At 47.1% G+C, this 26,624-nt stretch overlaps 2 protein-coding genes and 1 long non-coding RNA gene across 4 annotated transcripts in view; 2 read left to right on the top strand and 1 right to left on the bottom strand.

Annotated features, from left to right (window-relative positions):
* The window catches only part of CERS2 (ceramide synthase 2), a 33,383-nt gene extending 31,067 nt beyond the window's left edge, over positions 1–2,316 (top strand). Inside the window, exon 11 of the mRNA XM_042441151.1 lies at positions 181–2,316. Coding sequence (XP_042297085.1) covers positions 181–339 — 159 coding nt within the window. The 3' untranslated portion in view covers positions 340–2,316. The remainder of the gene's footprint in view (positions 1–180) is intronic.
* A 122-nt stretch (positions 2,317–2,438) lies between these two features.
* Positions 2,439–15,235, bottom strand: SETDB1 (SET domain bifurcated histone lysine methyltransferase 1). 2 transcript variants are annotated; one of them, XM_042441118.1, is made up of 20 exons: positions 14,975–15,235; positions 14,683–14,720; positions 14,295–14,394; positions 13,961–14,074; positions 13,164–13,365; positions 12,403–12,476; positions 11,658–11,863; positions 11,223–11,352; positions 10,900–11,041; positions 10,537–10,701; positions 9,562–10,161; positions 8,485–8,601; positions 7,951–8,120; positions 6,993–7,606; positions 6,299–6,327; positions 5,095–5,227; positions 4,748–4,916; positions 3,924–4,126; positions 3,596–3,684; positions 2,439–2,740 (listed from the first exon to the last, which is right to left on the bottom strand). In XM_042441118.1, the coding sequence occupies exons 1-20, from the start codon at positions 15,087–15,089 to the stop codon at positions 2,623–2,625; spliced, it is 3,528 nt and encodes a 1,175-aa protein (XP_042297052.1). In that variant the 5' UTR covers positions 15,090–15,235; the 3' UTR covers positions 2,439–2,622. The 2 variants fall into 2 exon arrangements, with proteins under 2 accessions (XP_042297052.1, XP_042297054.1); XM_042441120.1 differs by having other exon boundaries at positions 11,673–11,863.
* An 8,388-nt stretch (positions 15,236–23,623) lies between these two features.
* On the top strand, positions 23,624–25,411 carry LOC121916263. The gene is made up of 3 exons (XR_006100812.1): positions 23,624–23,784; positions 24,815–24,989; positions 25,224–25,411. It is a non-coding gene; the product is annotated as an uncharacterized LOC121916263 (long non-coding RNA).
* The last annotated feature ends 1,213 nt before the right edge of the window (positions 25,412–26,624 follow it).

The raw sequence follows: 26,624 nt of genomic DNA, 5'->3' as shown, positions 1-26,624 counted from the left end.
AATATCAAGTATATCAAGCACCGTTTAGCAGAAATGCAGGCTACAAATTGAGCCAATAAAGATATTCAGAATTCACTTTACAGTGTTTTGAAGCGCTGCTTTTTATAAATAAAAGGAAGGTATATAAATAAAAGAAATAAATAGAAATACATTCTTGGTGTGTCTGGATCCTCCTTCCAGGTGGTGGAAGATGAGCGCAGCGACCGAGACGAGACGGACAACTCCGACGAGGAAGAAGACAAAGCCGTCGCGGGTCCTACCAACTCCGCGGCCACCAAAAATGGCCCGCTTACCAACGGCCACCCCATCTTGAACAATAACCACCGGAAAACCGAATGATCCTTCTTCTTCTTCATTTATGTTTTTTGGGGGGCGAGGGAGGCGTACCCATCCTTCTCCGGTTCCGGCTCACCTGTTGTCTGTCGCGAGACCCGCAAGCGAGATTTTGTGGCCGAAACCAAAATGAAAAGAATCCCCCCCTCCGAAAAAACCTTTCCACGAGAACATTTTTGAAATCCCGTCCCGCAAACGAGGGATCCTTCTCCTTTTCCGTCTCGATCGCTGGCGAAGTTGAAAGCGCCGCCGGCTTCAAGATGGGTCCAGAAATGGGCGGCCATCTTAGAACAATTGTACATACAATGGAACAACTGGTCCTTAAGAGGCGTCTTCTTCTAAGAGGAGCTCTGATCGTGGAAAGACGGCGATCCCATTTTCCTTCTCCCCGTTCTTCCTTTCTTTGCCAGAAGTTTGCCTTCTTCTTTTTGCCTCTTTCCTCATTTCTTCCTTACCAAATTGCCTTAAAACTAACGTTGGACATCTATCTGCCTTTCTTTTCCTCGTCCACTTTAAACCTGCCAAATCGACGAATACCTAAGAAGCTGTAGGAAGGGAGACGGTTAAAAAATGACAGTGGGTTCTTCCCTCGCCGATACACTTTAAGAAGAGAAAAGTCTATTTGAAGGACACTTTGGTGAGAGAACATGTCTGCCTTCAAGTCAACAGGCTTCTTCCTTCCCGTGCCAAAGGCCTTTGAATTAAATGCGTGTCCGAGAGCCGGGTTTGGCTTTGCTCTCAAACGTTCCTCGGTGCCAGGATTTTCTCAAGTTTGCAAAAGGAAAATGATTGTGAGGAAGCCTTGCCCCGTCTCCAATTTCCACATTTTGAGGGATGGACATATTCGGAGGCAATGTACCTAATCTTTGTTTTATCTCCCTTAACGCTTCCGGTTCGGGGAGATAAAACGCAAAGCCGAGACGTAAAATGACACGTTTTAGGCTCTGCTTTGCAGTCACTTGAAAATGCCAAATATTCCGAATCTTGCGGAAGCCATAGGTTTTGCTGGCAAAGATGTATTCTTAGCCGCGACAAATTAGGGGTCTCGCTCCTATACGTTCCTAGGTACTTTTCTCACTTTCCCCCCTGAGACAAACCCTTCACAAAAGAGCATTTTTCATTTTAAATCTCGCTCAATGCCTTACCCCACAGTGGTTCTGTTTGGGATTTATACAAGTATCTGAGCAAGGAAAGCGATGGGTTGAATGGAAGCCGATACACACAGTACACGGAAAGTTTGGGGCCGTTGGTGTGGGGTTTTGTTTGGGTCTTTTTTTACATTTTTACACAATATAGTGTTCAGAAAAGATCAGGTACAACTGCTCCCCTGTGGGGTGCATACATATATATATATATATATATGGATATATTTTTTTGTCAAGGTTGGTGGCTACAGCAAACAAATCCAGTAGGTCAAGGATGCCCATGGGATCCGACGGTGGCAGAAAGTGGGTTATATTCCTGTACGGCACAGTTTTTTCCTTCTATATTGAGCTTTTCCGCTGCATCCCACTTTTTGTTTTCCTCTGGGGCTGTAAGACTTTTTTCCTACTCCACACTTTCCCCCCTTCGCCTAACCCCCCTTTTCTCACCCGATTAAATATAAAACACCAAATTCTCTGTATAGTTAACTTGGGTTTCTCTCACAAAAGGTAAACAGAACAATGTGGATGTATTCTTTTCCTTCCCCCTTTAATTTATTAGATAGGATTTTTTGAGGACCAGAGCAGGAGAAATTTCTGTTGTTGCAAAAGTAAAAGAGGTCCAAAGGTTGAGAAAATGCATGGAAAATTGACTCTAAATGGAGGAACGTTCTGTCGTGTTTTGTTTCCAGCCAAGCCCTGGGTTTTGGGAGGGAGGGTTTTAAGATGGAAAGTAATAAAACAAAAGGACCATTAGCATTACCTTCAGACCAAAATGTGTTTTTTTAAAAAATTAAAATATATTAAAAGCTAAATAAAACTAATGAAACTTCTGTTTAAAGAGAGGTGTGGTGCGTTTCATTACCAGAGGTTACGGGACGAACGTCCTTCCGCCAACCCCTTCCTCGCCACTTTCGCAGGAATAAACGGCGGCGTTATGGCGTTGGGACAGAAAACGGCGAGTTTTCATCTAGACCCAACTGGGAACATTTTATTGCTATACAACAGTGGAAGGAAATGAAGGAAGAATCCTTCGGAAACACAACGGGAACTGTCAACACGAAACTGAGACAATTGGGAACAAACAAAAATGCCAAATGGAGATGTGGAGTGTCCAAAAGCTGCCCGTCCTCCGAAATCCGCCACTTTACAGCAAGCGGCCGCGACACTCGATGGCTCCGCAGCAGCAGAGAAGCTCCTTGCCTTCCACGCTACCGACTTCGTAATTGTAGTCCCAAGTGAGCTCCGTACCTGCGCGGATCCTCCTGCAAAGAAATCGGAGGGTTCGTTCATTCGTTTCATTTCCCCCCTTTCTCTCAACAACGAGACTCAAGGTGGCCGGCGACACCTTTAAAAACAGCGCAGGTTGAAAACGATTCAAAGCCTTCCAAGTAAGCACAACTGATGGAGTTAAAAGCATACAACTTGATTACTGTCAGGAAGTTCCTCCTAATGTTGTAAAGAGATCTTGCAGCACCTTTGAGACTAACTGAAAGAAATCTGCCAGCATGAGCTTTCGTAGACTTAAGTCTACTTCCTCAGATGCATGTCGTCTACGAACGCTCATGTTGCCACTTCTTTCTGTAGCTCAAAGGTGCTGCAAGATCTTACATACTGATTTGACAGACTAACACAGCTGTATCTTTGAATTAAACTTCATTAAGAGAATACATACACATCATTAAAAGTCCAGCCCAGTCAGTTTTATGATGGCACAAAGATGTTTTAACTGGACAATGGAAGGAGAGCAAGGGACCTGGCCTCTCCAGGGAGGAAGTTCCAAAATCTGGGAACAACCAGCGACAAGTCCCCTTCTCCTACCAAATAAGCCTGAGAAGGTGATGGAAAATAGAATGGATATGGTCCTTCAAATAACCTGGAGCCATTTACTCCCTTGTTACAACAGCCCCACTGCCTCTTGGACTCTTTCCATGCTCAATTCAAAGTGCTGGTTATCATTCGCAAAGCTCTAGAGGCTTGAGTCTAGGTTATCTGATGGCCCTACAAGACTTCTCTCTCTCTAAATTTCCAGGCGCAGTTTGTGGTGGGGAAAACAGAATTAAAGACAGGACTGCCACTCCCAAAATGGGGCTCCCCCCCCCCTTTGAGACAATGCTTACTTGCTGGCAAAGAAGGCCACCCAAGGGAAACGAAGATCGTGAGTGTCCACAAAGACGTTCTGGACGAAAAGGTTCGGACTACAGCTATGCTGGAAAGGCAACCGTGAAAAAGAGAAACGGAAGGCAGACGGCAATGTTTTTAAAGCAGCAAAAAACACATGCGCAGCAACCAACAACATCGACAAGTCATGGCTGAGGCAATGGCTTCCTGGCACACTAAACATAACAGTTCATTGCATCTCCTTTCTGGTTCCCAATGTGAGCATCCTACTACATTCCCAATAACTCCCTCCACCATTTGTCTGGTCACCTAAATGAGGACACTTACGTTGAGGTAGCGGCCCAGATTGCCTTCCAGCTTGGCGTCGATGATGTAGCAGGACTCCTCGCCGTCGTAGAACTGCCGCGTGTTCCTGCGGACCAGAGCAGTCTCCCCAGAAGCCAGATTGGTTGACTTGATGGCAATGCCGTGTGTGGACTTCAAGGCAAACCCCCGGGTGGACTTAACGGCCACTTGCCTTTTCACTGGTCCTGCCAAACAGACAAGGCAGGTGAGCAGATGCAGGTTTGATGGACAGCTGACTATTTTATATCTCCCTTTTCTCTCCGCATGAGACTCACGGCGGCTTGCAACCACTCAAAGGCCCAGTGCGTGTGTGTTGTGTGTCTTCAAGTCGTTCCCAACGGCCATCCTCTGAGGCTGACCCAATGGGTTTCATGGCCAAGCAGGGATTTGAACCCTGGTCTCTATAGTCACTATCCAATGCTCAAACTGCTATGCCACACTGGTTCTCAAAGGCCTGGTGCCACTAAAATACATATGCCAAACTTAATGCAAAAGTGAAAATGCAGTTGAACCAGATTACTGCTTATAATTGTAGGGAATTGGCCCCTGGCCCCACACGGTTGCCCAGGCCTATGTTGAACAGATCCAGCTAATGGTTCCCAAACTTTATCCTTCCAGATGTTTTGGACTTCAGCTCCCAGAGTTCATGACCGTTGGCCAAGCTGGCTGAGGCTTCTGGGAGCTGAATTCCAAAATACATACATACCTGGAGGGCCGACGTTTGGAATCACTGGGCTATATCCTGAGCTCTAGATTCGAATACATTTCAGGGGAAACCCTGGTTCAATCATGGCTGGCAAGTTCACCTAGTCTGGAAAAGGAGTTCTTCTTCTCTTCTGCCGTTGGCTCCTCTTCCGAGCCGGAAGAAATGGTCTGGATGTCGTCGCTGTCGTTGGTGTTGCCTTGCGCCTGCCCCGCGGTCCCTCGCCCGTTGTCCCCGTCACTGTCGGTGCTACTCGAAAGCATAAGTATATCCTGCAAGAAAAAAGGATAATCCATTGCACCTTCTCTTTTACTAGCAAACAGCCCAGTGCTTTGCAAGCCGCCAGACCTCCCTGTACCTTAAAACTGGTTTCATTGGGTTCTGTAGCAAGTAGGTGAGGAACAGGGCTTTGGGGGCTGTGGCTACCAAAAAACCATTCAAGATACTCACGTCTTTAGCTCCTTGCTGAGAATCCAACTGCCTTCGGTTCTGATGCAAGGCTGTTTTGGTGAGCGGGCGCCGAACCCCTTCAGGGATTGAGGGGTTGGGGTTGTAGCCATAAACCCTGCTTGAGTTGCCCCCTCTGAGAAAACGAAAGGCAAACGGAAAACCAAGTTAGCAGTGTGGTTGTTTTCCCAGCCGCCCACACTTCACAGTTACCCATGCGCCACTCGGTCAGAAAACGCCAGCAAGCCTGAACAACTATGGAAAAACAGAAGGGAAGTTTCCAAACAAAAGAGCTGGCAGAAACCTCTCAAAACCTTTAATAACAGAATCTTGGAATTATCAACAGCATGGGTATCTTAAATTGACTTTGTGATCTTTGCCAGATATGGTTTCTTTGCGATGAACTGGACTGCTTTCTCAGATTTAGACAAAGAAAGACACAGAGAGACCCACATTTGTAGACTCTACTGGCTAAGTTGTTCTTGCTGAGCCCAGCAGAAATGAACATATTTGAATGCTCCCTGATCAAGAAGAAAGGAATTTGAGATGTTAGGAGAGTTAATCGGGGTTAGAGAGAGAAATTAGTTAGTTTCCAAGTCAGAGTTAGGTCATGAGTAAGAGTTGTGTGTCAGAGTTACTGAGAATTAGAATTTAGGTATCTTAGGCCCCATACAGACAGGCCAAAATAAAGCTGCTTCAGGTCACTTTGGAGGTATGCTGTTTAAATGATGCATGCGTATTAAGAGTCCGGAAGCTGTGCCAAAGCCAAAGGACTGGAGTGTGGCTTCTGCATGGCTTCCAGACTCTTAGGACACATGCATCATTTAAACAGCATACCTCCAAAGTGACCTGAAGCAGCTTTATTTTGGCCTGTCTGTATGGAGCCTTAGATAATCTTTGATGTCATGTTCAACTTTAATATATCATTTTGGTACTGTGTACCTCTGAGAAATATTGGAAAGTTTAAGTTTAGACATATAGTTTTTGTGGTGGCAGCAGTTAAACAAAGGTGGTTGTGTCTGGTGGGTACATATGGCCAATAAAGTCTTGCACAAGAACCATGAGGGCATCTAGAAGGTCCCCACATTTGATGCCACAATACAATGCAATGTCAAGAACAGCAAATCCCATTTGATTCCATCTGTGGGATAAACTGGGCTTGAGTTTCTCAAACAAAGGCGGGGTTAAAAAGAGAAAGAAGACTTACTGTGCAGATTTGCTGTGATCTTCGGATTCCTACAATAAGAAAAATACACCTATATCATTGAACATGACAGTCCTCCCCCCCCCCCCATTTCTGTTCCCATCCTTTCTTCACTTCTCCCGTTCCCAGCCATAAATGTGGGGACTGAACTGACAGATAACCATGTATGACGCCAGCCCTGTCATTAGACATTTTGGGCCACCAGACGTAAGGTATTATGAATGAGTAGCAATATTTATTTGTACCGCTAGAGATGGGAAAAGATAACATAGGGAAAGTATTTCTGCCCCTTCTGTCAAAATAACCTGGTTGGTTTGGGATATGACACACCTCGATTTGGAGGCCAGATGTGGGCACTGCTTGCCACTCTGCCTCAGGCAGTGAAATAGCTTGGGTCAGTTCTAGCCATCCACGAAACCCCCCGTCAGAAGGACTGACAAGCGCAACATTCGAGAAGGGAGACTTGTTTGCATACCATCCCCTATCGTATTGCATGGTGCGGCCTTCAAGAAACCAGAGTTGCACCATTTTCCAAAATCCAGCGTGACAAAGATGAGAGCTCCATGTATGCCTGGGGAATCAGGACAAGGGGAAGTGATGGACCCAGGAAGATGGGAGTTTCGGTTTGCCATCTATAAAAGGCACCAGAGTTGGGGTTACTCAAAGCCAAAACGCCTTTCCTCACAGAAAACCGTACCTCTTTCTTCTTCCCCGTCATTGCTCCCTCCAAGCCAGACGCCTCCTTCCCAGGGAAACCCAAAGTCCCAGTCTTCTCGCTTTCTGTGGTTTCGGCTTTGGATGGTGCCCCTGTTTCTGGCAGCCGGAACGAGGGCCGGCTATCGCCGTCCTGGAACCCATCCGACATGGTGTTGGAGCTCAACCAGGATGCCACCTTATTTTTAGAGGTCTCTTCGGAGATCGGAGGTTTGCAAGGTGCCGGCTCCTCGCTGCTGACCTGCCGGGCAAGGCCTGAGTCCTTGGAGGCCGTCTCTGAGAGACCGTTCTCGCGTTGGCCCCGTGTTTGGCGTCGGGTGGCATAGCTACGCCAGACCGAACTGGTGCTGAAGTCCTCGTCTTTGCAGAAGTTATCGTCTGAACTATCCTCGTTGGATTCCTCTTGGTCTTCTGAGCCAGTGTTCTCGTCCTCGTCGTCCTTCAGATTGACCCCGCTGCTATCCGAAGAGCATTTGGCTTCACTCTCGTAGCCCTCCTTGGAGTTCTCCACACTCTCAATGTGGTCCAAGTTGGCAAAGTACTCATCGCCCATCTCCAGGCCCTCTTTGTCAGCGAAATCGTCCGTCAGGATTTTCCCTGAAGGTTGACAAGGAGAAGAGTCATAAGGGTTGGGGTTTCCCTGGGTTGAAATATGAGAGCATGATGGCTTGTAAGAACTGGCACTGAACCCTGCTTGGATATACAAAATTGCTGCAGCTCATAATAATGCCGTGCAAGGATGAGAGCAAAGTGGGTTAGGACTGGACACTGCTTCAAAATACAAAGGACACTGCGTTGGATTTGAATCTGGCTCAGAAGTATGACATCAAGTATGAAAGGGCACTGGGTTGGGATCAGACCTGGTCAGACCTAACTGTGAGCTCTGACTTCCAAATCTTGTTTTGGAGTTTGTGGGGGAACAGAGAAAGCAGACACCTTACCTGCGTAGATACAGACAAAGGAGCCCTTAGCAATGTCGTCCAAGCAGCGGATACCCCAGCCTTTGTTCTGCGTCTTGAAGAGCTGCAGCCGCACCTGGAGCCCATGCTGGACTAAGCGGTTCGTGCACATGTTGGGGTTGCATTTGCAACGCTTGTTGCATTCGTAAACCCTGTTGCGGCGGCAGAAGTGAGACAAGACAACCGTTGGGTGGGAGAAAGAAAAGGAGAAGAGACTTGTAGGCTGTCAAAACCCTAATGCCTCCTCAGGCTCAGAGAGTCTGCTTTCTTCTTATATCAGAGATGGGCAAATCTCCATTTCTTCTGGATGAGCTTCGCTGGATTTGTAGTCTTGTTGTGGCACCAGAGCTCACTAAGAGAAGGCTAAATCTCTCACAAAACTACAAATCCTAGAATTATACACACATATACTGAGGTCAGCTAGTGATGATTTCTGACCCCATGTTTGGCTTCAGGCAAGTAACTTAAAATATATATATATATATATGTATCTATATATACACAAGCCTGTCTTACCCGGTTGGTAGGCATTCTTCCAACCTCTTGTTTTGGTATCCAGCGTTTGGGTTGATCTGGGCACCTGGGGTGCAGGCTGTGGCTTGGATGGTGAGCTGGTGGCAAGCACATTTGGATCTTCAAAAGAAAACACAACATGGAGTTAGGGGGAAAGACAAAAGGAGGTGTCAATCAATGGCTGACCCACCAAAGCCAGGTGGCCGCCTGATCTTTGTCTCTTCGGAGCATCCAAAAACCTAAATCTGGCCTGGCGGAAAAGAGGAAGGAGACCCAACCCAAAGAACATATGTCCCTTTCTCTTATACGTGCTGAAACAGAGGTGGGAATTATATGATGTTCCAGATATTCCAAAAAAGTGTCAATGTAACAGTAAATAATAGTGAGAAACACATAAAGGACAGAAAAGAATGGAAGGCTATTGGTAATGGTTGTGTGCATGTGCCTTCAAGTCGCAAGTCGATTTATGAGTTTCATTGGGAATCCTCAGAGGTGGTTTTTCCACATTCTTCCTCTGATATAGAACCTATAACCCCTGGTATTCGATGGCAGTCTTCCATCCAAGTCCTAACCAAAGCTGACCCTGCTTAGCTTCCAAGATGAGATGGGATCTGGCACCTTTAAGGTACTTAGGCCCTCCTATTAGTAATATAATACAGTGGGTCCTTGGTATCTGCTGCAGTTTGGTTCCAGCACCTGCTATGGATACCAAAATACGTGGATGCTCACGTCCCACGGTGTAGTAAAATGCTGTCCCTCATATATTAGGGCAAAATCAAGGTTTGCTTTTTGGAACATTTTCAAGCCATAGATGGTTAAACTGGTGGATGCAGAATCCATGGATATGGAAAACCAACTGTATAGATAAATATCAATAGAATACATTTTCCATCATTAAACTCCATATTGGATTTTGAACTATTTATCTATATGGAGTCTGTGTTTCATATTTTCATATGTGCAACTATACTGTACTGTAATGTATTGGTATTTGTATTGTGTTACCAACAGATTTCTGTTGTTCTGTGTACATCCCCCTAGTGATTCTCCACAGGAACGAACAGGCCCACATGCGCTCACTTGTTCCGGCATCCATCTTCACAGTCGCAGCCCACCAAGAATTCCCAGCTGGTGTTGATGTAGACCCCTTTGCCGGGGATGCGCTCCTTGCTATAGGCCACTTGGGGGGGTGGGGTGTTGTCAATCTCATTGACACACGACAGCGGGACATCCTCCTTGCCCTTGGTGATGTCCATGATGTAGTAGAAGGGCTTGTAAGGCTGGAATTTGCGGTCCACCATGACGTAGGGGTCCAAGCAGAACATCTCCAGGAAGAGGAAGTCGCAATCTGTCTCAAAGATGTACCGCTCAATCTCGGCCATGCTCCGCAGGCAGAGGCCGCAAGGGGACTTGTAGATGACGTGGAAGCCAGTCTTACGGTTGATGCGGCGGCGGGCATTCATGCGGCGGAAGTCATAGAGGAGTGGGATGAGGAGAGGGTTCTTGCTGCGGTATTGGTCGGAGCGGAAAGGGCGGACGCGGGAGAGGCAGGTGTAGCTGCAGACGTGGGGAAGGTAGAAGAGCTTCTCTGTGGGGGCCCGGTAGGCGGCTTCGTTGGGCACACGGTCCATCATGCCATGGAAGGACTGAACACTTCCAGAGGGCTGGGTGCCTGAGAACCTGCCACAGAAAGAGATGGAGACAGTGAACAAGGAGAGCCCACCAACATGGGAAACCACAACTAGCCGACACAGTAGGTCCTGTGAAATACAATAAATTCTGATGCAATTTGTGAAGATGTGCCGATAAACATTACCAAAAAATGGTTGAGTGATGCTTTACAATGAGGCGTACAAGTTTAGTCTCCAAATGGGATGGCGCATCACTTTCTGCAATGGTGCTACAGCAGTCCCAACTAGAGCGATTTCATTCTGACATTTTTAATTGTTTAAGGCATTTCCTTTCTGTCTGGCAACCCATCATCCGAAAAGAGAGCCAAGCAGACCTTCTCTCAACATTCCTATTGTGGCTGTTTAGAGTGGCCCCAAAACTCACCGGAACTGCTGGGTCAGCCCTGTCCTTCCAGTGAGAGGCGTTTCGGTCACACCTGGGGAAGGCGGTGAGGATGGCCCCGATCCCACCGAGCCGGGACGCAAGAAGGAAGTGCTCTTCTTAGCTACTTGTTGTTTCTTGGCCTGAGCCAGCTGGCTCTCAGGGCTACTGTGGGAAAAGGAAGAAAGAAATTGGTTACTGAGCTTGCAAGGGACAAAGATGTTGAAGCAAAGGGATTGGAGGGTGTGAAAGGATTGCTCTAATATGGGAGTAGAGGATGTAAAGCAAGCCATAACAACTCTGGCAGTACACTCCCCTCTGGGGTTGGAGGTCTGTCTAGCGCAACACTATCCCCTAATGACTTACTCCACTTCCACGAACTGGGGAGAAACCGACTGGGAGGTCATAGGGAGCATTTGGGGCTGCTCCACAGGTTTGAACTGCTGTGGGCTGGCCACTGTTAAGTCATGGGTGTACTGGACCACGGGTCCTTTGCTCCGCACAGCCCCTGGCAGGAGACAAAGAGAGGAAGTTATGATAGTACATGAACTGCAAAGATACATATAGAGTTTCCACTCAGCCAAAAAGCTTGTCCTGGGTCTCTCTCCCTCTCTTCCATTCTCTACTTCCTCCTGACCCAACAGCAACTGTTTTGGGATCAGGCACCAATATGGATGTCTAAAGCTTACCAACATTGGGACGGGTCCTCATTTGCCCTCCTTGCTTTTTTTCCAGAGTGGATGCGGTGGAGGTTTTCATGCTGAACATGGGCTCCAGGCGGGTGGAGCCCCGGTAGATCCACTCACAGCGTTTGTCATCCTGTCCAGCAGAGAGAAAGAAAATACCATAGCTAATGAGTAGAACAAGGAGTAACCATCATGTATAAAACGGATAGGCTTGCCCATGTTGGACTGCCTGGTGCTGTACTCCCTCCTCTTTTATAGGAGGCACACAAGCACACTCTCTGGAAATCCACCGTGACACGCCAGGCATCCAGCACAACCAAGCGCACGTCATGGGGAAGACGTGGATCGGGCGGATGAACAGATCCAAGCGTGTCAAAAGGGACCGTGCGTATTCCGTCCCACAGGGAATCCCAAACTAGGAGAAGAGACGAGAAATACCTGAGCCGCTCCTACCAGGAAGAGGATCTTGACCAAGCTTCCGTCCACTTCCTCCACGCGAGACTTCCACCAGGTCCCTTCCCACTCCGTTTTGATCTGTTGACCGCTCTTCAGCAAAACCATCGGGCGGTTGGGGTAGGCCGTGATGTACTCCTCAATAAAATCCCGACATGAGATGTCTTCGATGTCCTCCCAGGATTTCTTTACTGATTAGAAAATGTACCAATTATTCTCAAAGACTAAAAAGAAATTGCATAACTCTTCAGTCTGCTTTTACTGTATGCCTTCAAGTTCTTTCCGATTTACAGTAACCCTAAGGCAAATCTATCATGGGGTTTTCTGAGGTTAAAAGTGTGACTTGCCCACAGTCACCTGGAGTAGGTTTCCATGGCTAAGCGGGATTGAAACCATGGTCTCCAGAATCATAGTCTTTCAGCAAACAATTTTTTTTAACCTCTGAGGGTAACCTCCGAACTTGGTAGAAATGCCCCACAACCCCTACAGACCATCATGTATGGGCATTCTGGAGCAAACAAAAAATTACTAAGAAAACATTGAGTCCTGAGGGTGTTACCCACCCTTGGTATAGACAATATTTAGCTAGAGAGGCTAAGGGGTCTGACTTGGCTAAAGGAACCTTCCTCTCTTGGTCAGAGCTAAACAGGAAGCGGCTAACTATAAATCCCCAACCCGATCCATGCAACACCATAATGACACAGGAAGGAATAAGCCAAGGGACACTCACAGGGTCTGCAGATCAGGTAGAGCTCAGGCTGGATCACGTAGGAGGCATAGCCATCATCAAAGAAGATGAGAAACCTGGGCAGGATAAAGAAAGCACGGGTGAAACCCAGTTGGCATCCTCCAAAACATTAGAACATGGTCTGCGTGTGGCCCACAAAAGGGTTTCAGGATTCCCCAACTACCTTTTATGCAGCTAACTATACGGAAGAAGTCAACTTAGGCCCCATACAGACAGGCCAAAATAAAGCTGCTTTGGGTCACTTTGGAGATATGCTGTTTAAATGTTGTATGCATCCTAAGAGTCTGGAAGCCACGCCAAAGCCACAATCCAATCCTAAGGACTAGAGCGCAGCTTCCGGAATCTTAGGATGCATGCATCGTTTAAACAGCATACCTTCAAAGTGACCCAATCACCTTTTGAACAGGTTACAAGGTTGTTGTTTTTTAAATCCTCCATTTTAAGTGGCTGTCTTGACATTGCTGGTTTGTTTTGGGGGGCTTTTTTGGTAGTCTGCGACTGGAACAACGTTGGTATTATATAACAACAATCCCCTCTCTTAAAAAAGCATCCCTTTTCTTAAACAGAAATATCTTGCTTATTTTATTCAGCATAGATAATATTGATCTCGCTTTGGTATGGGAATGGTAACTAAAGATATGCCATCCTGATATAGTCTCTATGAGTTTATTGTTGTTTGCAGGAAAGGAATTGGGAGGGGGGGAGTTGTGTGTTTTAAGATGTGCAGCAGTTTCTCTCCTGACCTCATCTTGTTCTTGACATTTGGCGTCTCTGCTACGATGCCAGCATACAACCAGACTTGGTTCCCGTCCTTGTACTTGGCCACCACTCGGCTCCCGACGTGAAGCTTATCGATCGGTGGGTGGGAGTCGTATGCGATGTGGTTTCCCGAAAGCAAACTTTTCCCTTTGTTGTCAAACTTCACTTTGTACTTCTTCCCAGGACCTGGAAACGGAGGGGTGGCCAAGAGAAAGGGTTACAAGTCAGTCATAACCTTCTCTAGCTGCCCTCCTTGGAAAATGTGGGGCAGAAGAGAGAGGGCCTATTGAGTGGTGGCATCCCCATTTCATGGCATGCCCTCCCTCCAGAAGGGCCACAAGGCAACATTTTTCATTGAACAAAGCAGGAGACTACAAGGGACAGGACCTTTCAATGGTGACACATCCCAGTGTGGAAAACCCTCCTCCAAAATGGTTGCAGTCCTTCACAATCTCCTCTGCGTGTCAAATGAGGTGAGTGGCTACAACTGAAGTGTTCTGCAACTGGTTTTTGTGCATTCCCATTCCTAATGTCTGATTTACATCCATTTATCCTCTGGTGCAGAGATTGCCCTGTTTGCCCAACGCAAAGCGATGAAGTGCATCATTGCATCTATGTCCTTACACGTATCCCACTGTTTGTTTGTTTGTTTGTTTTAGTTTCTTCAGCTGAAATATTTGTAGCCCAAAGGCTGGTTTCAGTACGCACTCATCACGAGACGCAAAGAGGACCCACCTGTTGCCTTTACAAAACAGCGCATGGAAAAACCTAGCACACTCACCCACAGTCTGGATGGCTATCAGGGTGCCCTTGTGCCATGTCTTGGTCCGCTTCTTGCCCAGCACACGGTCCCCCACTGACAGGTCGCCATCTTGCATCAGTTCACAGCCGGGAACTGAAATGGGAAGGGAAATACAGTGAGGCCTAAAGGAGTTGTTCCTCCAAAGAGGCTATCTCACACTACAGCAACAGTGGGAAACTGCGGAAGGCTAAATGGGCACATTAGACCCTTGGGGACTATAAAGGGATGGAGCACATGCTGCAATGGTGTTTTGGGGCCTTCCTAAGCCATTACTCTAACTCTAAATTTAATGCACAAACTGAAGCCAACCTACTTCTCTGAGGATCTAGGCTGCCTGACTTCTTGTTGACCGCATCCATGAACTTCTGGACATCCTGAGCCGACTTCCTCATGGCCGCCATGGCCTCTCGAAGCTGCGGAGAGACGCAGTGACATTACTTAGCAGCTCTAAAAAGATATATGCATTTTGCGGGGTGAGAAAATTTTAACAAAGCCAGGATGCGAACCCGGCGCTCTGAGCATCAAGCTCACAATGGCTTTGTGAGGCTTCATCAGAGACTTCGACCGACATGGTCACAATTCCTACCATCAGCCATAACTGGGATGAATTGAAACAAAGAAAGACATGTTGAAATGGCCAAATTAAATGTGTTAATTCCCAATTCTCCACCTCTCCCTGCTTCCCATCTCCACAAACTCACCAGAGATTGATCCTTTGCAGCCTTGCTACTTGTGTCACCTACAATTAAAGAAACAAAACAAAACGCAAGCATTAGGGGTAAACATGACAAATGTACCCTTAAGTTACATGTTTAATTGTATTTTAAGGGGGGTGGGATACTTGGACGGGACTGTATTGTTTCAATGCATAAGCCGCCCCGGTTGTGTTGCACAGAGAGGTGGGATATAAATGTTGCTATTGTTGTTTTGAGGCCAGAACATGCAACACTGGGCTAGAACAAACTATGGCTCCACAACAGTGAGGCACCTGACCCGAATCGATGCTCATGACGTCGTCATCGTCTTCGTCGGGGATCTCTATGACTTCCATGGGTCTGGAAGAGGGGTCATCCTCCTCCGAGTCGGTCTCCCGATACTCCAGCCCCATGTTGGCATATACCTCTTTCACCAACACTTCGCATTTATCCACAGCCCTGGGAATAACAAGCAAGAGGTGCAAAGATCAAGTACATCTCTGAGAACACTAGAACCTATTCCTGTGTTAGTGTGGATGGCATGAAATGTTTGGAAACACACCCTACATCCAGAGCAAGGGTTGTTCTTGGATCACAACTCCCAGTAGTACATCAGTACTAGGAAAGATTCTGGAGCAGATCATTAAAACAGAGAGTCTGTTGCCAACATCTAGAAGGCAATGCCATATATCAAAAAAAGTCAACATCGGGTTTCAAGAAACAAGTCATCTGCCAGACAAAACCTAATCTCTTTCCTTTGATAATTACAGTTACCAGCTTGTATGTATAAGGGAATGACGTGGGATATATCTATAATCTTTGATTTCAGTAAGGCCCTTGAACGACCTAGTTCCCACTGAACATAACTTGCAAAAATAAGCTGGTAAAATGTAGGCTAGACAAGAACTGTTAGGCATGGCATTTGTAAGCTGGTGTTGACTCGGCCATAACCCCAGAAGGGTGCTCAATCAACTGGCCTCCATTTATCATCCTGGAGAGAAGAAGTGAACCAGTGTGGTTCCCCACACGGGGCTCTGTCCTCGGGCTCCAGTGTTATTCCAACATCTTTAATCACATGACCTTGATGACAGACAATTGGGTAGCCATACTTATCAATATTTTTGAACCCGATTACCACCAAATTAGGCAGGTAAATACTACATTTCACTCCAATGACGAGGATTCAAATTCAAAATGGACGCTGCCAATAGACTAGAAAGCTTGGGCCAAAGCTAACAAAATGAAAGTTCAACCGACAGAGACAATGTAAGGTATGTGCACTTGAGGGGCAGAAAAATAAACTGCAGCAGATATAGGATGGGTGTAACACCTGGCCTGAATGAAACTGACTCGTTAACAAGGGATCTAGGATCCAAGTAGACTACAAGTTGAACATGAGTGACAGTGTGATGCGGCAGCTAAAAGGCCAATGAAGTTTTAGGCTGCATCATTATAAGTATATTGTCTAGATCAAGAGAAGTAAATAGTGCCACTGTATTCTGCTCTGGTCAGGCCCCACCTAGATATTGTGTCCAGTTTCTGGGCGCCACAATTCAAAGAAAGTATGTAGAACTGGAGGGTCCCAAAGGAGGGCGACAAAAATGGTGAGGTCTGGAAACCATTCCCTATGAGAACGACTTAGGGAGCTGGGAGTGTTTAGCCTGGAGAGAAAGAAGGTTTAAGAGGTGATATGTAGCCCTGTTTAAATATTTGAAAGGATGTTCATATTGAGGAGGGAGCAAGTATTGTTTTCTGCTGCTCCAGAGAACAGAACCCGGAAACAATGGATGCACTACAGGAAAGAGATTCCACCTCAACATTAGGAGGAACGTCCTGACAGTAAGGGTATTCGACAGTGGAATGCACTACCTCACGAGTGTAGTAGTCTGTCCCTTCCTTGGAGGTCTTCTTTAAACAGAGGTGGATGGCCATCTGTCCAGGGAGTCTTTGATTTGGATTTCCTTCATGGCAGAATGGGGTGGACTGGATGGCCTAGTGGGTCTCCATTCCAATCTACGATTCATGATTCTATGATTTCTAAGGAATGATTAGGCATGGCTCACCAAACTCATAAAGGTTTCCAAAGATCCTCAGTGTCCTGAACAGCATCCCCGAATATTGAGTTAAATAAAGCTAAGGCAAACACGTTTAACATTGCAACTACCGCAGCTTCAGACGCTGTTCTTTGGGGGGTGAACAGGTAAGGGAAATGAACATTGCATTCAAACCCAGACCCTGCTTAAATCCATAGTTGGAAGAGACCCCACAGCAATGGGCCCATCCTCCAATCCCCTTCTACCGATGCGGAATCTCAATCAGGCATGTCTCCAGTGACAGAACGGCATTACAAGCATAACTAACTCCAACCAATCCAGTACGCTCCCGTAAAGACATCAACAAAGAAGAGACATCCAACACTCCACCAAGGCAAATTGTCTGTCCACTGTCAACAGCCCTTACTTCTCAGGCAAGTTTTCTGCTCCTAAGATCGAACTGTAATCTCTTTTCCTGGAGCTTGCTAGCATTGCTCCACCTACCTGATGTCTCTGGAGCAGCAGAAAAGAGCCTGTGCCTCCCTCCTCAATGTGACATTTGAACTGAAGAGTTTCCTGCATGCGCTGAATGGGATTGGATGTGGATGGCCCTTGTGGGTCTATTGCCAACGCGAGTTATGCCCTAGGACCCTTGACAAAAAGGCTCCCCGAGCACCGCGGATAACCTCGGGCTCCGGGCGAAACAGCCCCAGATCCCTGCACGTCATTGTCTCCGAGGGCGTGAGGGGGTTCCACAGGCTCCCTTGCGCTTGTCTACGCGCACGCCCGCCTGTGAGACGTCGGCTCTCAGCGTTTCACGTACTTGGACCGGTTGTCCTCCAGACCTGGTCCACGTAAGCCACCCCGCCTCCTTCGCTTCCACGGATTTCCCTCCAGGTCGCGCCAGCGCGACGTGGCGGCGGGAGGCCCGCCGACTGCCTCCAGCGCCGCGGCCAGCAAGCTTGGGGCAGGGCGGCCAGTGGAGAGCCAGCGCCTGCCATGCCACGAGGCTGCGCCAGCGCCGCGGGGCCGGCGGGGACGCTCTGGCTCGGGCGGCAGGGCGCGGGGAGCAGCCGGGAAGGGAGAGAGAGCGAGGCGCGGGGAAGGCGCCCAGGATACCCAAAGCCGGATTCATCACACCAAACAGGGGCTCGAGGGAGCCACACACACACGACACCCACACACACCACACACACAACATTGAGAGTATGAGAAGGTACCAGGGGCCAGGAGCCGACAGCCGGATGACTGAGAGAGAGCTAGGTAGAGCCAGGGCCCCATGGCCGAAATGCCGGACACACACTGACACAGATGGCTTGGCGCGCGCGCCGCGCGTCGCGAGGAGAGAGAGTACACACAACGATGCCGGGCTACGCTCGTCTCTCGCTCTAGACTAATCATATATACATCAACACACACACATAAATAAGTTGTTACATTTTTCCAAAAATTACCTAAATCAGCCATTACCATACATATCTATAGATATATATATTTATAATTACTGTACCATTTTCCAGGATATCTAAATCCTAGATACACAACACATATATATTTTCTCTTGTGTGGTGTGTTGTGCGGTAGATCCACCATCACACAACAACACACACAACACATAGACTATACTAATATACAAAGTATTGTACATATTTTCTAGGAGACCTAATATCCAATATATAATTAGATACTATTATCACAGTAACCTACACACACACATTTCCCCCAGATACCTAAATCCTGGACACACACATATAGATTTCTCATCTCTGCCTCCCCGCCCCCCCACCCCCCCCAACCCCACCCCCCACCCCCCCCCCCCCCCCCCCCCCCCCCCCCCCCCCCCCCCCACCCCCCCCCCCCCCCCCCCCACCCCCCCCCCCCCCCCCCCCCCCCCCCCTCTACTACTCTCTCTATAATATAACTATATAGTATTATACACACACACACTATAAAAAGTATGTGTAACAATTTTCCAAGATACACCTAAATCCTGACCACACACACGTATTTCTATCAGGATATATAGTGACTGATATAGATTATACGATTATGAGAGAGAAGAGATGAGAGAGATAAAAACATCTCTATATATTTTCATACAAAAAGGAAATGGGGGTGTCCATTGGGCAAAACAGCTCACCTGAAAGAGTGGGGTTTGGAAAGAGGGTGAACCAGGACCAATGGGCGCTTGTACTGTCTCACCTACCCTTAACCCCTCCAGCCTCCCCCAAAATTCCTGCCCCCTTTTCAACACCTTATCAAAACCACATAGCTGAGCAATGGCTGCAGCCCCCTTCCCTACCATTTACCCTGACATGAACCAAACTAAAGGCAAATTGATCCACCCCTTATAGCCACCATCCAAGAACACAGTGTTCCACACACCCAAAATGACTCACTCACTTAAAATCCCCTTTTGGGGGAAGGACCACTCCGCAACATACCTCACCCCATAGCAATATAGTTATACCCTATTAGAAAACTCACCTCTTCCCCTCAAAAAAACAACAACAAACGAATCCAGGCGGCATTAAATCGGAATTAATTTACTGGACACCAAATTCAGATTTTAAAAAAGACAGGGGGGCTCTTAAGAAATGTGACCGCACAACCCACTCCAAACGTTGCTTCCGTGGGAGAGTTCTATAAGGACCTCGCGAAAGCCAACAGCGCATTCGCCTCGAAGAGCAGCCGCTTGATGCGGATTATACTGAAAACTCACTGCGCATCAGTGCAAGTGCTAGGTTGGCATTCTCACAAACTCTCTTTATTACTCATGTCGCCGCGAGAGATCGGTTGACAGTTTGAGCTGTGATGAGACAAAAAGCCCTCCATGTCCAGTTACTGCGCATGCTTCACTTTTTAGGTTCGCACCCACGAAGTTCTTTTGTAGCCGATGCGCTAAGCGAGGATTGATCAGAGCAGCTGCTCTATGAAGGAGCTCACTATCAGATGGTACATTTACTGCGCGTGACGTGCGAAAGTCAGGCTTTTCACAAACTCTTTTGTACGCATAGCGCCACTTTGGCAGCAGCTACTCTGAAGAGGATCATCCCCTTCTATGGTCCGTTATATACGCATGCGGCGGCCGCGGGGGTTCCCACCTTTAATCGAAGGGTTTTTGGGCACGCATAGCGCCAGAGTGGCATTTTAGTACTGGGAGTCCAAGAGCAACGAAGTTGCGCATTAGTCGCACAGGCTATCTAGAGCTCATCACTTTCCTATTAGGGATGAGATGCTGCCTATGTCTAACAAAATTAAATGATTTAATTAATTAATTAATTAGTGCCTATTTTTTTAAGTACTGTACCCCCATTTTGTGGAGCAAAGGCTCTTCCCCTTACTGTCTATATATAAATAAAATTCACCAAATAGAATAATCGGCACAAAAGAAATCATAGGTGACATAAACGTTTCAGTAAATGCGGCAACAACCCAGATAACAATGGTTCACTCTATGGCGCACATAAAAACCATGATAATGGTTCGACTCTATGCGCACATATAAACACACATGATACATGGTTTCCACCTCTATGCGCACATAAACATACACCATTGATAACTAGATGGTTCTTGACTACTATGCCACATTGAATACTAGCGAAACACCATGACTAAACTCGTGTTCAACGCTATCTGCGCACATAAACACCATATAATGGTTCGACTCGATGCGTCACATAAACAACCATAATAACCATGGTGCACTCTATGCCACATAACACCATGCTAAGGGTTCGACTCTATGCGTACATAAACCACCATGATAACCATGGTCAACTCTAAGCGTCACATAAACACCAATGGATAGTTCGACTCTAATGCACACATAAACACCAGGCTGACAATGGTTCAACTCCTGGTTCAAAGTCCCACTGTCTCTTTGACTCTGAAGCTTCACCAAAAAAACGTTTGTTGCGTTAAGATGACATCAGGAGGACGGTTCAAGTCTAATGCTGCTCCGCTTTTCCAACGTGGAGTCATGGGGATGCCGGTGTAGCTGGGTACTCATACGATATCAGCTTCTTGCGCAGACGCACCATTCATTAGAAGCTACAGGAAGAAGAAAACACATCAGGGACGACGAAGGCGAATGCAGATGCACTTTGTCCACGCTCCACCTGAAAAGCCTCTGGAGTGTGGGCTCCTACCATGGCATAGCCTGTGCGGATGGCGAGTGGTGATCCTCACCTCTCAACCAGTCGGAAGTACCGTTGCCATTCATCTGTGTGGGGACGAAACTAGGGATAATGGTAGGTCTTGGAACTAAATACCGCAACCTTGAGTGGTAACCCAGGGTCTCTACTGTATTGTTTACAATTGTCTAAACAAGGCACTCTGGGGTCTCGTGGACCACACTGGAGGAACTCAATAGATTCCCTTACTGCCTCCCATCTCGCACTGCAAGCAAAAGTGGCCAGAAGAAGTGAGAGTCCTAGTGGTTGGAGCGCACTGGCTGCTAGACTCTGGGACCAAGGTGTTCGAATCCCAAACTCGGCGCATGAAATCCATCTGGGCGACCTTAGGGTGTTAGGTCAAGTCACACTTTCTTCTAAGCCTCAGTCAGGATGGCAATGGCAAACCCCTTTTCTGAACAAATCAACTATTTATTTATGAAAGCCAAGCGTCCCTTAGGAGCGGAGGAAAAGAAGAGAAGAAGGAGAGAAGAGTAACTATACCATAAGGCGGCTGGCCCTTACCCGAGGTATGGAATACGATGATGCCCAGCACAATTCCTTGTACGCACGGCAAAGAATCTGCCAACGTTACACCTTTTCACACTGCGTAATGCCGCGTGTGCCAAAATGGGTTCCTCGCACACTAATGAAACTGCATCTTCTGTCACCGAAGTGCATACTCTAAGACTACATTCAGCAAACCCCATGGCAGGCAAATCACGTTTCACTCAAAACCACCTCAAGGTAATGCAGGTGAGCTGACATGGCGATACCCTGATTGGCAGGTAATATAGGATGCACACCCTCTCCCCCCGTCGCCTAGAAGAGAATTTCTTATGGTTTCTTCTCACGCTGCGCGTTGTATAATACGGTGTTCTCCCCCACATTCAGCCAGGGTCCAGGGCTCTTAAGGACCCCTTTGAATTTGGAAAAAAACACTCCAGTCCTCTCAGGTGGCACATCTCTGTGGATCACGTATCCACCAAATGATCATCATAGGATCCTATATGTGGCGAATATTGTGCCCATAGGGAATGCATCTGGGGAAATCAGTGAGCCCAATAGGGAATTATTGGGGGAAGACTCAGGCCACATCAGAGTGATCATTGAGAAGATTTGCCCATAGAGATCATTGGAGGAAGATTTGCCCATAGGGAATCATGGGGTGCCCATAGGGAATCATTGGGGGAGATTTGCCCATAGGGAATCATTGGGGGAGATTTGCCCTGCATAGGGAATCATTGTTTTATTATGTAATTATTTATGTATTTTAATGTGTTTGTAACCCACCTCGATCCTTGTCGAAGTTTTAAGTGGGCTTTCAGGGCAGGTGGCCATGGCTTTAACCACTAGGCCTCCCCACCTCTCCTTCCACCATTCAGAAAGGCAGGCCTCCTCTGGAGCTAGCTCTCACCATTGAGTCCAACTGCCTGCGGCTTCCAGGGCCAGGCACTTTAAGAGGAGAAGGGCATCTGATTTGTTTGAAAAACCCCTTCAGCTGCATTACATCAAAGGGGGGATCTTACTTAGCTGTGACTTGAACTCAGAACCCCTTTCAATCCTCCATTTAATTTGTCAACCCTGCTGCAAAAAAGAGGACTCAGTGGGACCTGAAAGGAGGTTTAGCCAAAACTTACACAGCATAGGCCCAAAGCCCACTGCAAAAGTAATCGATCCGTAAGGTAACCTGGGAAATAATAATAATACTGTAATGATGATAATAATAATAATGTCACACCCATTGCCCCCACTTTGACTGCCATGGCTCCCTTCTGTGGAAAGCTGGGATGTGTAGTTTGGCTAGAGCCCTGGTCTATAGTCCAGGGAAGTGGACCGGCTTGAGTGCCTTGTTTCCAATGGATGGCAATCTGCCTTAGAGAGGCAGCGTGGAGCAGTGGTTTGGAGGTCGGGTGATGACTCTGGAGCTCAGGGTTCAAATCCCGGCTCAGCCATGAAACCCTTTGGGTGACCCTGGGCAAGAAGTCACATTCTCTCAGCCTCAGAGGAGGGCAGGGAATCTGTCCAGGAAAGTCCCAGTTGGAAGAGACCCCAAGAAGGGCCCTGATCCAGCCCAGCTCCATTCTGCCATGCAGGAACTCTCAGCCAAAGCATCCCCATTGAAGGATGACCAGCTAACCTCTGTTCCATTTATCTTTTATTTCTTTACAAATTGTTTTTCATTTACATATAGTTCTATTTAATAATTTTACAGTCATTTAAAACTTAGCCTTTTTGAGAAGGGGCCAAAAGCAAGAAAAGAGGCGCTTTCCCCCAGTGATGTATACATAAGGATGCATAGGATCCCGGTATTATAAAGGGCCCCCCAAAGCCCACCTGGTCCAAAGCCCTTCTGACCTGTGGGGATACATAGTACCCCAGTCCTCTATTCTGAGCAGGGATTCCAAAACGTCCTCCATCCTGACCTCTGGTCACTCTGTCTCAGCCTGAAGAGGATGGCAGAGCACAGGTCCTCCTTTTCCACCACCTGTCCTCCATTTCACCCTTCCATCCCAGCATGGCAGAGGTGCACTGGAGTGGTTGGGCCTTTGGGTTTCTTGCCATCTCTAGGAGCCTGGTGCCAGGGGTAAGGAGTTGTCACATTGCTGCTAGACACCTGTCTGTTGGGAAAGCCCTGCCCCTTTAATGGTCCAAACTAGGGTCTCTTGTTCATTCAAATCCCAAAGGTATATAAACACATGTGTGGAGAATCAAATCTGTGGCCAACATGGCAGCAAGGAGAGTCCACAGGCTGGAGTCCTGGACAACCAGCGAAGGAGACCTCTTTTTGGAGAACATCGCTGAGCAACCAAGGACTGCCATTTGGCCGGAGACAAGTGCTGGACCACCGCCTAACCCCCCATCTCTGGCACTGGTGGCCAAAGCGCAAGCGGAAGGTATGTATGCCACTGGCTTACTGGAGTGTCCTGTTGTAATGCCACACTATTTATGTGAGTGTGTATATATATATAAAAGGGTGTGCATGCGTGTGTATGCACCTAGGTAATAAAGCCTGTAGTCCTGTGTGTGTGTTGGAATGCATGCACCTAATGTGCAGCAAGTGTTTCACATCCTATGTGATAGACATGTTTGTTTGCACATCTTTCTATCCATTTATCTATCGTTCTACCTGCCTATGCATATGTGTGTATGTGTGAGTATGTGTATACGTGCGGGGATATATGAATGTGCATACAATGGAGGCATTGTATCTATCTATCTATCTATCTATCTATCTATCTATCTATCATCTACCTACCTACCTACCTATCTGTCTGTCTTTATTGTAGTGACCACACCTGTATGTGTGTTCCCATGTGTATGTGCTGGTATGGTCCATTGCACTTGTTTACACCTAGCCATGTGGAGATGTACATATAGTATGCCTATGAGTGGGATTACATGAGATACAGATAAATCACATAATAAAATAGACAAAAAACACAGTTGCTATGTATGCGCATGTATGCGTGTGTGTTGAGGTTCAAGAAACCCAGGGACAATGGCCGCATCTCAGGGTGCCCTACCTCCAGTCACAAGTTAGTGCGCCAAACGCTAGCACAGTACACACAATATCTATATGAGTTTCAAGATGTATGAAAATATACGTACCTAACAATGGAGATATATGAAACCCACATACGTAATGTATAAATTTACAGGATTAGACATACACACACACACACGCATGGGGCAGCAGACATCGAGCAAATTTATGTGGGCTTCTATGCATACGTATGCGTGTGTGCATATATGTATACCCAAGTTAACACGTAAGCACACCATCACACATGCACACACACATATGGACACGCACATGTTTTCTTGTGCAGCTTCTTGCACATGTAAGGGTCTTCTTACACACCGCTGGCAGCAAGTGCTCATGAGCATGTCATGTATGTTAATATTTGGTCCCTTTTTTCACAGTTGCCAAGCGCATGGGGAGCCTGGAGAGAGACTTTGACAGCCTGCAACCAAGCCACTGCACCACATGAACATACTTACTACGTTTCCTATAGGTAGCAGGTTGTAAGAATACCACAAGAAGAGATGTTCGAGCACCTGTCAAGGATGTTCAGGGAAGGAGCCCGGGGAGATGCCTGTAAGTAGACAGCATTCAAATCCTTATTGCTTTTTGCAAATGGTGAAAGCCCCACAAGCCTAACCACACTTATTATGCGTGCACATGGGGACACATATCTCAAACATAAACATGAAGGTACATATGTAGATAAGCACCTTCCTTAGAAAGAATTATGTAAGCTATGTGCAGATAATGCTCCAACAAGGAAGGTAATTTGCAATGATATTGAAAATGGTTCCCTTTTTTCCACAGGGCGTGTGATTTCTATGCGCCAGGAGAAAGTGAAGAGCGCCTTTGCAAAACACCAAGCCGCCTATAAGTAGACACCATTAAAATCCTTATTGCTTTTTGCAAGGTTTGCAAGTTATCTAACAAAAACTTGAAGGTATATATATGTAGATAAGCACCTTCCTTAGAAAGAATTATGTAAGCTATGTGCAGATAGGAAGCAAATGTATGCATATATATATTGCATCCTTTATTTTATATTTCATGCACCCACCAACTTTGGAAATAATAAATAAAATCAAAATTTCATGTATGTTTTATTATTATTATTATTATTATTATTCAGAAAACCTTCAAGGGTAGCTGTGGATCCCAAAACCCACAATGCTCAAGTCCCATTCAGTGCAACGGTGGAGGAAAAGGGTTGTTCCGCTTCAGTTTCATGCAGGAGAGGTGAGACTGCAGTCCCCAGCATCCCTGGCTGCTCTTTTGCTGGCTCAGGCTGCTGGGAGTTGCAGTCCAACCAGTTAGAACAGGACCTTCATGGGTCCCAAAACCTATGGATGCTGTAGTCCCATTAAGTGCAATGGAGGAGTCAGGGGACCCTCTGGCCCTCTAAGACTGAAGTCCCCATCATCCCTTCCCAGGCTGCTGTGAGTTACAGTCCAACCATTGGGAAGAGGTCCTTGGTGTCTGCTGGGGTTTGGTTCCAGCACTCTCCCTCCATGGACCCCAAAATCCATGGATGCTCAAGTCCCATCAAATGCAATGACAGAATAAAACGGTGTCCCTTTATATCAAATGGCAAGTTTGCTTTTTGGAATTTATACTTTTTGGCCCATGGTGCTCAAATCTGTGGGCTGGGATTCTGGGAGTTGTAGTTCCAGAGGAGAGCAAAGAGCCCTTTGGGTTCACAAGGGGAAAGAAGAAGAAGGAGCAGCAGCAGTGGCCAGTGGGCTTGACCGAAGGAGGCTCCCAGAAGATCCTCCATTGCTTCAGACAGTTCAGGCTCTTTCCCAGTGTCCCTCACTCCATCCTCCATTGATACCAATGCTGCTAGAAAGCCTTACAGCTAGAGAGAAGACGAGGAAAGAAATGGCCCTTGGCTTTCCCAGTGTCCCCCTCTCCATCCTCCATGGATGCCAATGCTCCTAGAAAGCCTTACAGCTGGACAGAGGACAAGGAAATAAATGGCCCTTGGCTTTGTCAAGCTAGGGATGCCCCTGCGCTTGGCACTTCCATGGGCAGAAAGGGGTCTCTGGGACTCAGGTTCCCTAGGAAGGCTGCAAAGTGGGCTGCAAGGGGGCTCCAGAGGTTATTATCATCTCTCCCGATGCAGGAAGCCCTGGCATCTTGATTGATTGCTTGATTGACTGGCATTGGTGGTGGACTTGTTTTCAAAACAGGCTCACTATGTGGCATGCA

The sequence above is a fragment of the Sceloporus undulatus genome, chromosome 9, assembly GCF_019175285.1.
Source record: "Sceloporus undulatus isolate JIND9_A2432 ecotype Alabama chromosome 9, SceUnd_v1.1, whole genome shotgun sequence".
Taxonomy (NCBI): domain Eukaryota; kingdom Metazoa; phylum Chordata; class Lepidosauria; order Squamata; family Phrynosomatidae; genus Sceloporus; species Sceloporus undulatus.
The sequence above is the reverse complement of the archived record's forward strand: the minus strand, read 5'-3'. Positions and strand labels throughout refer to the sequence as shown.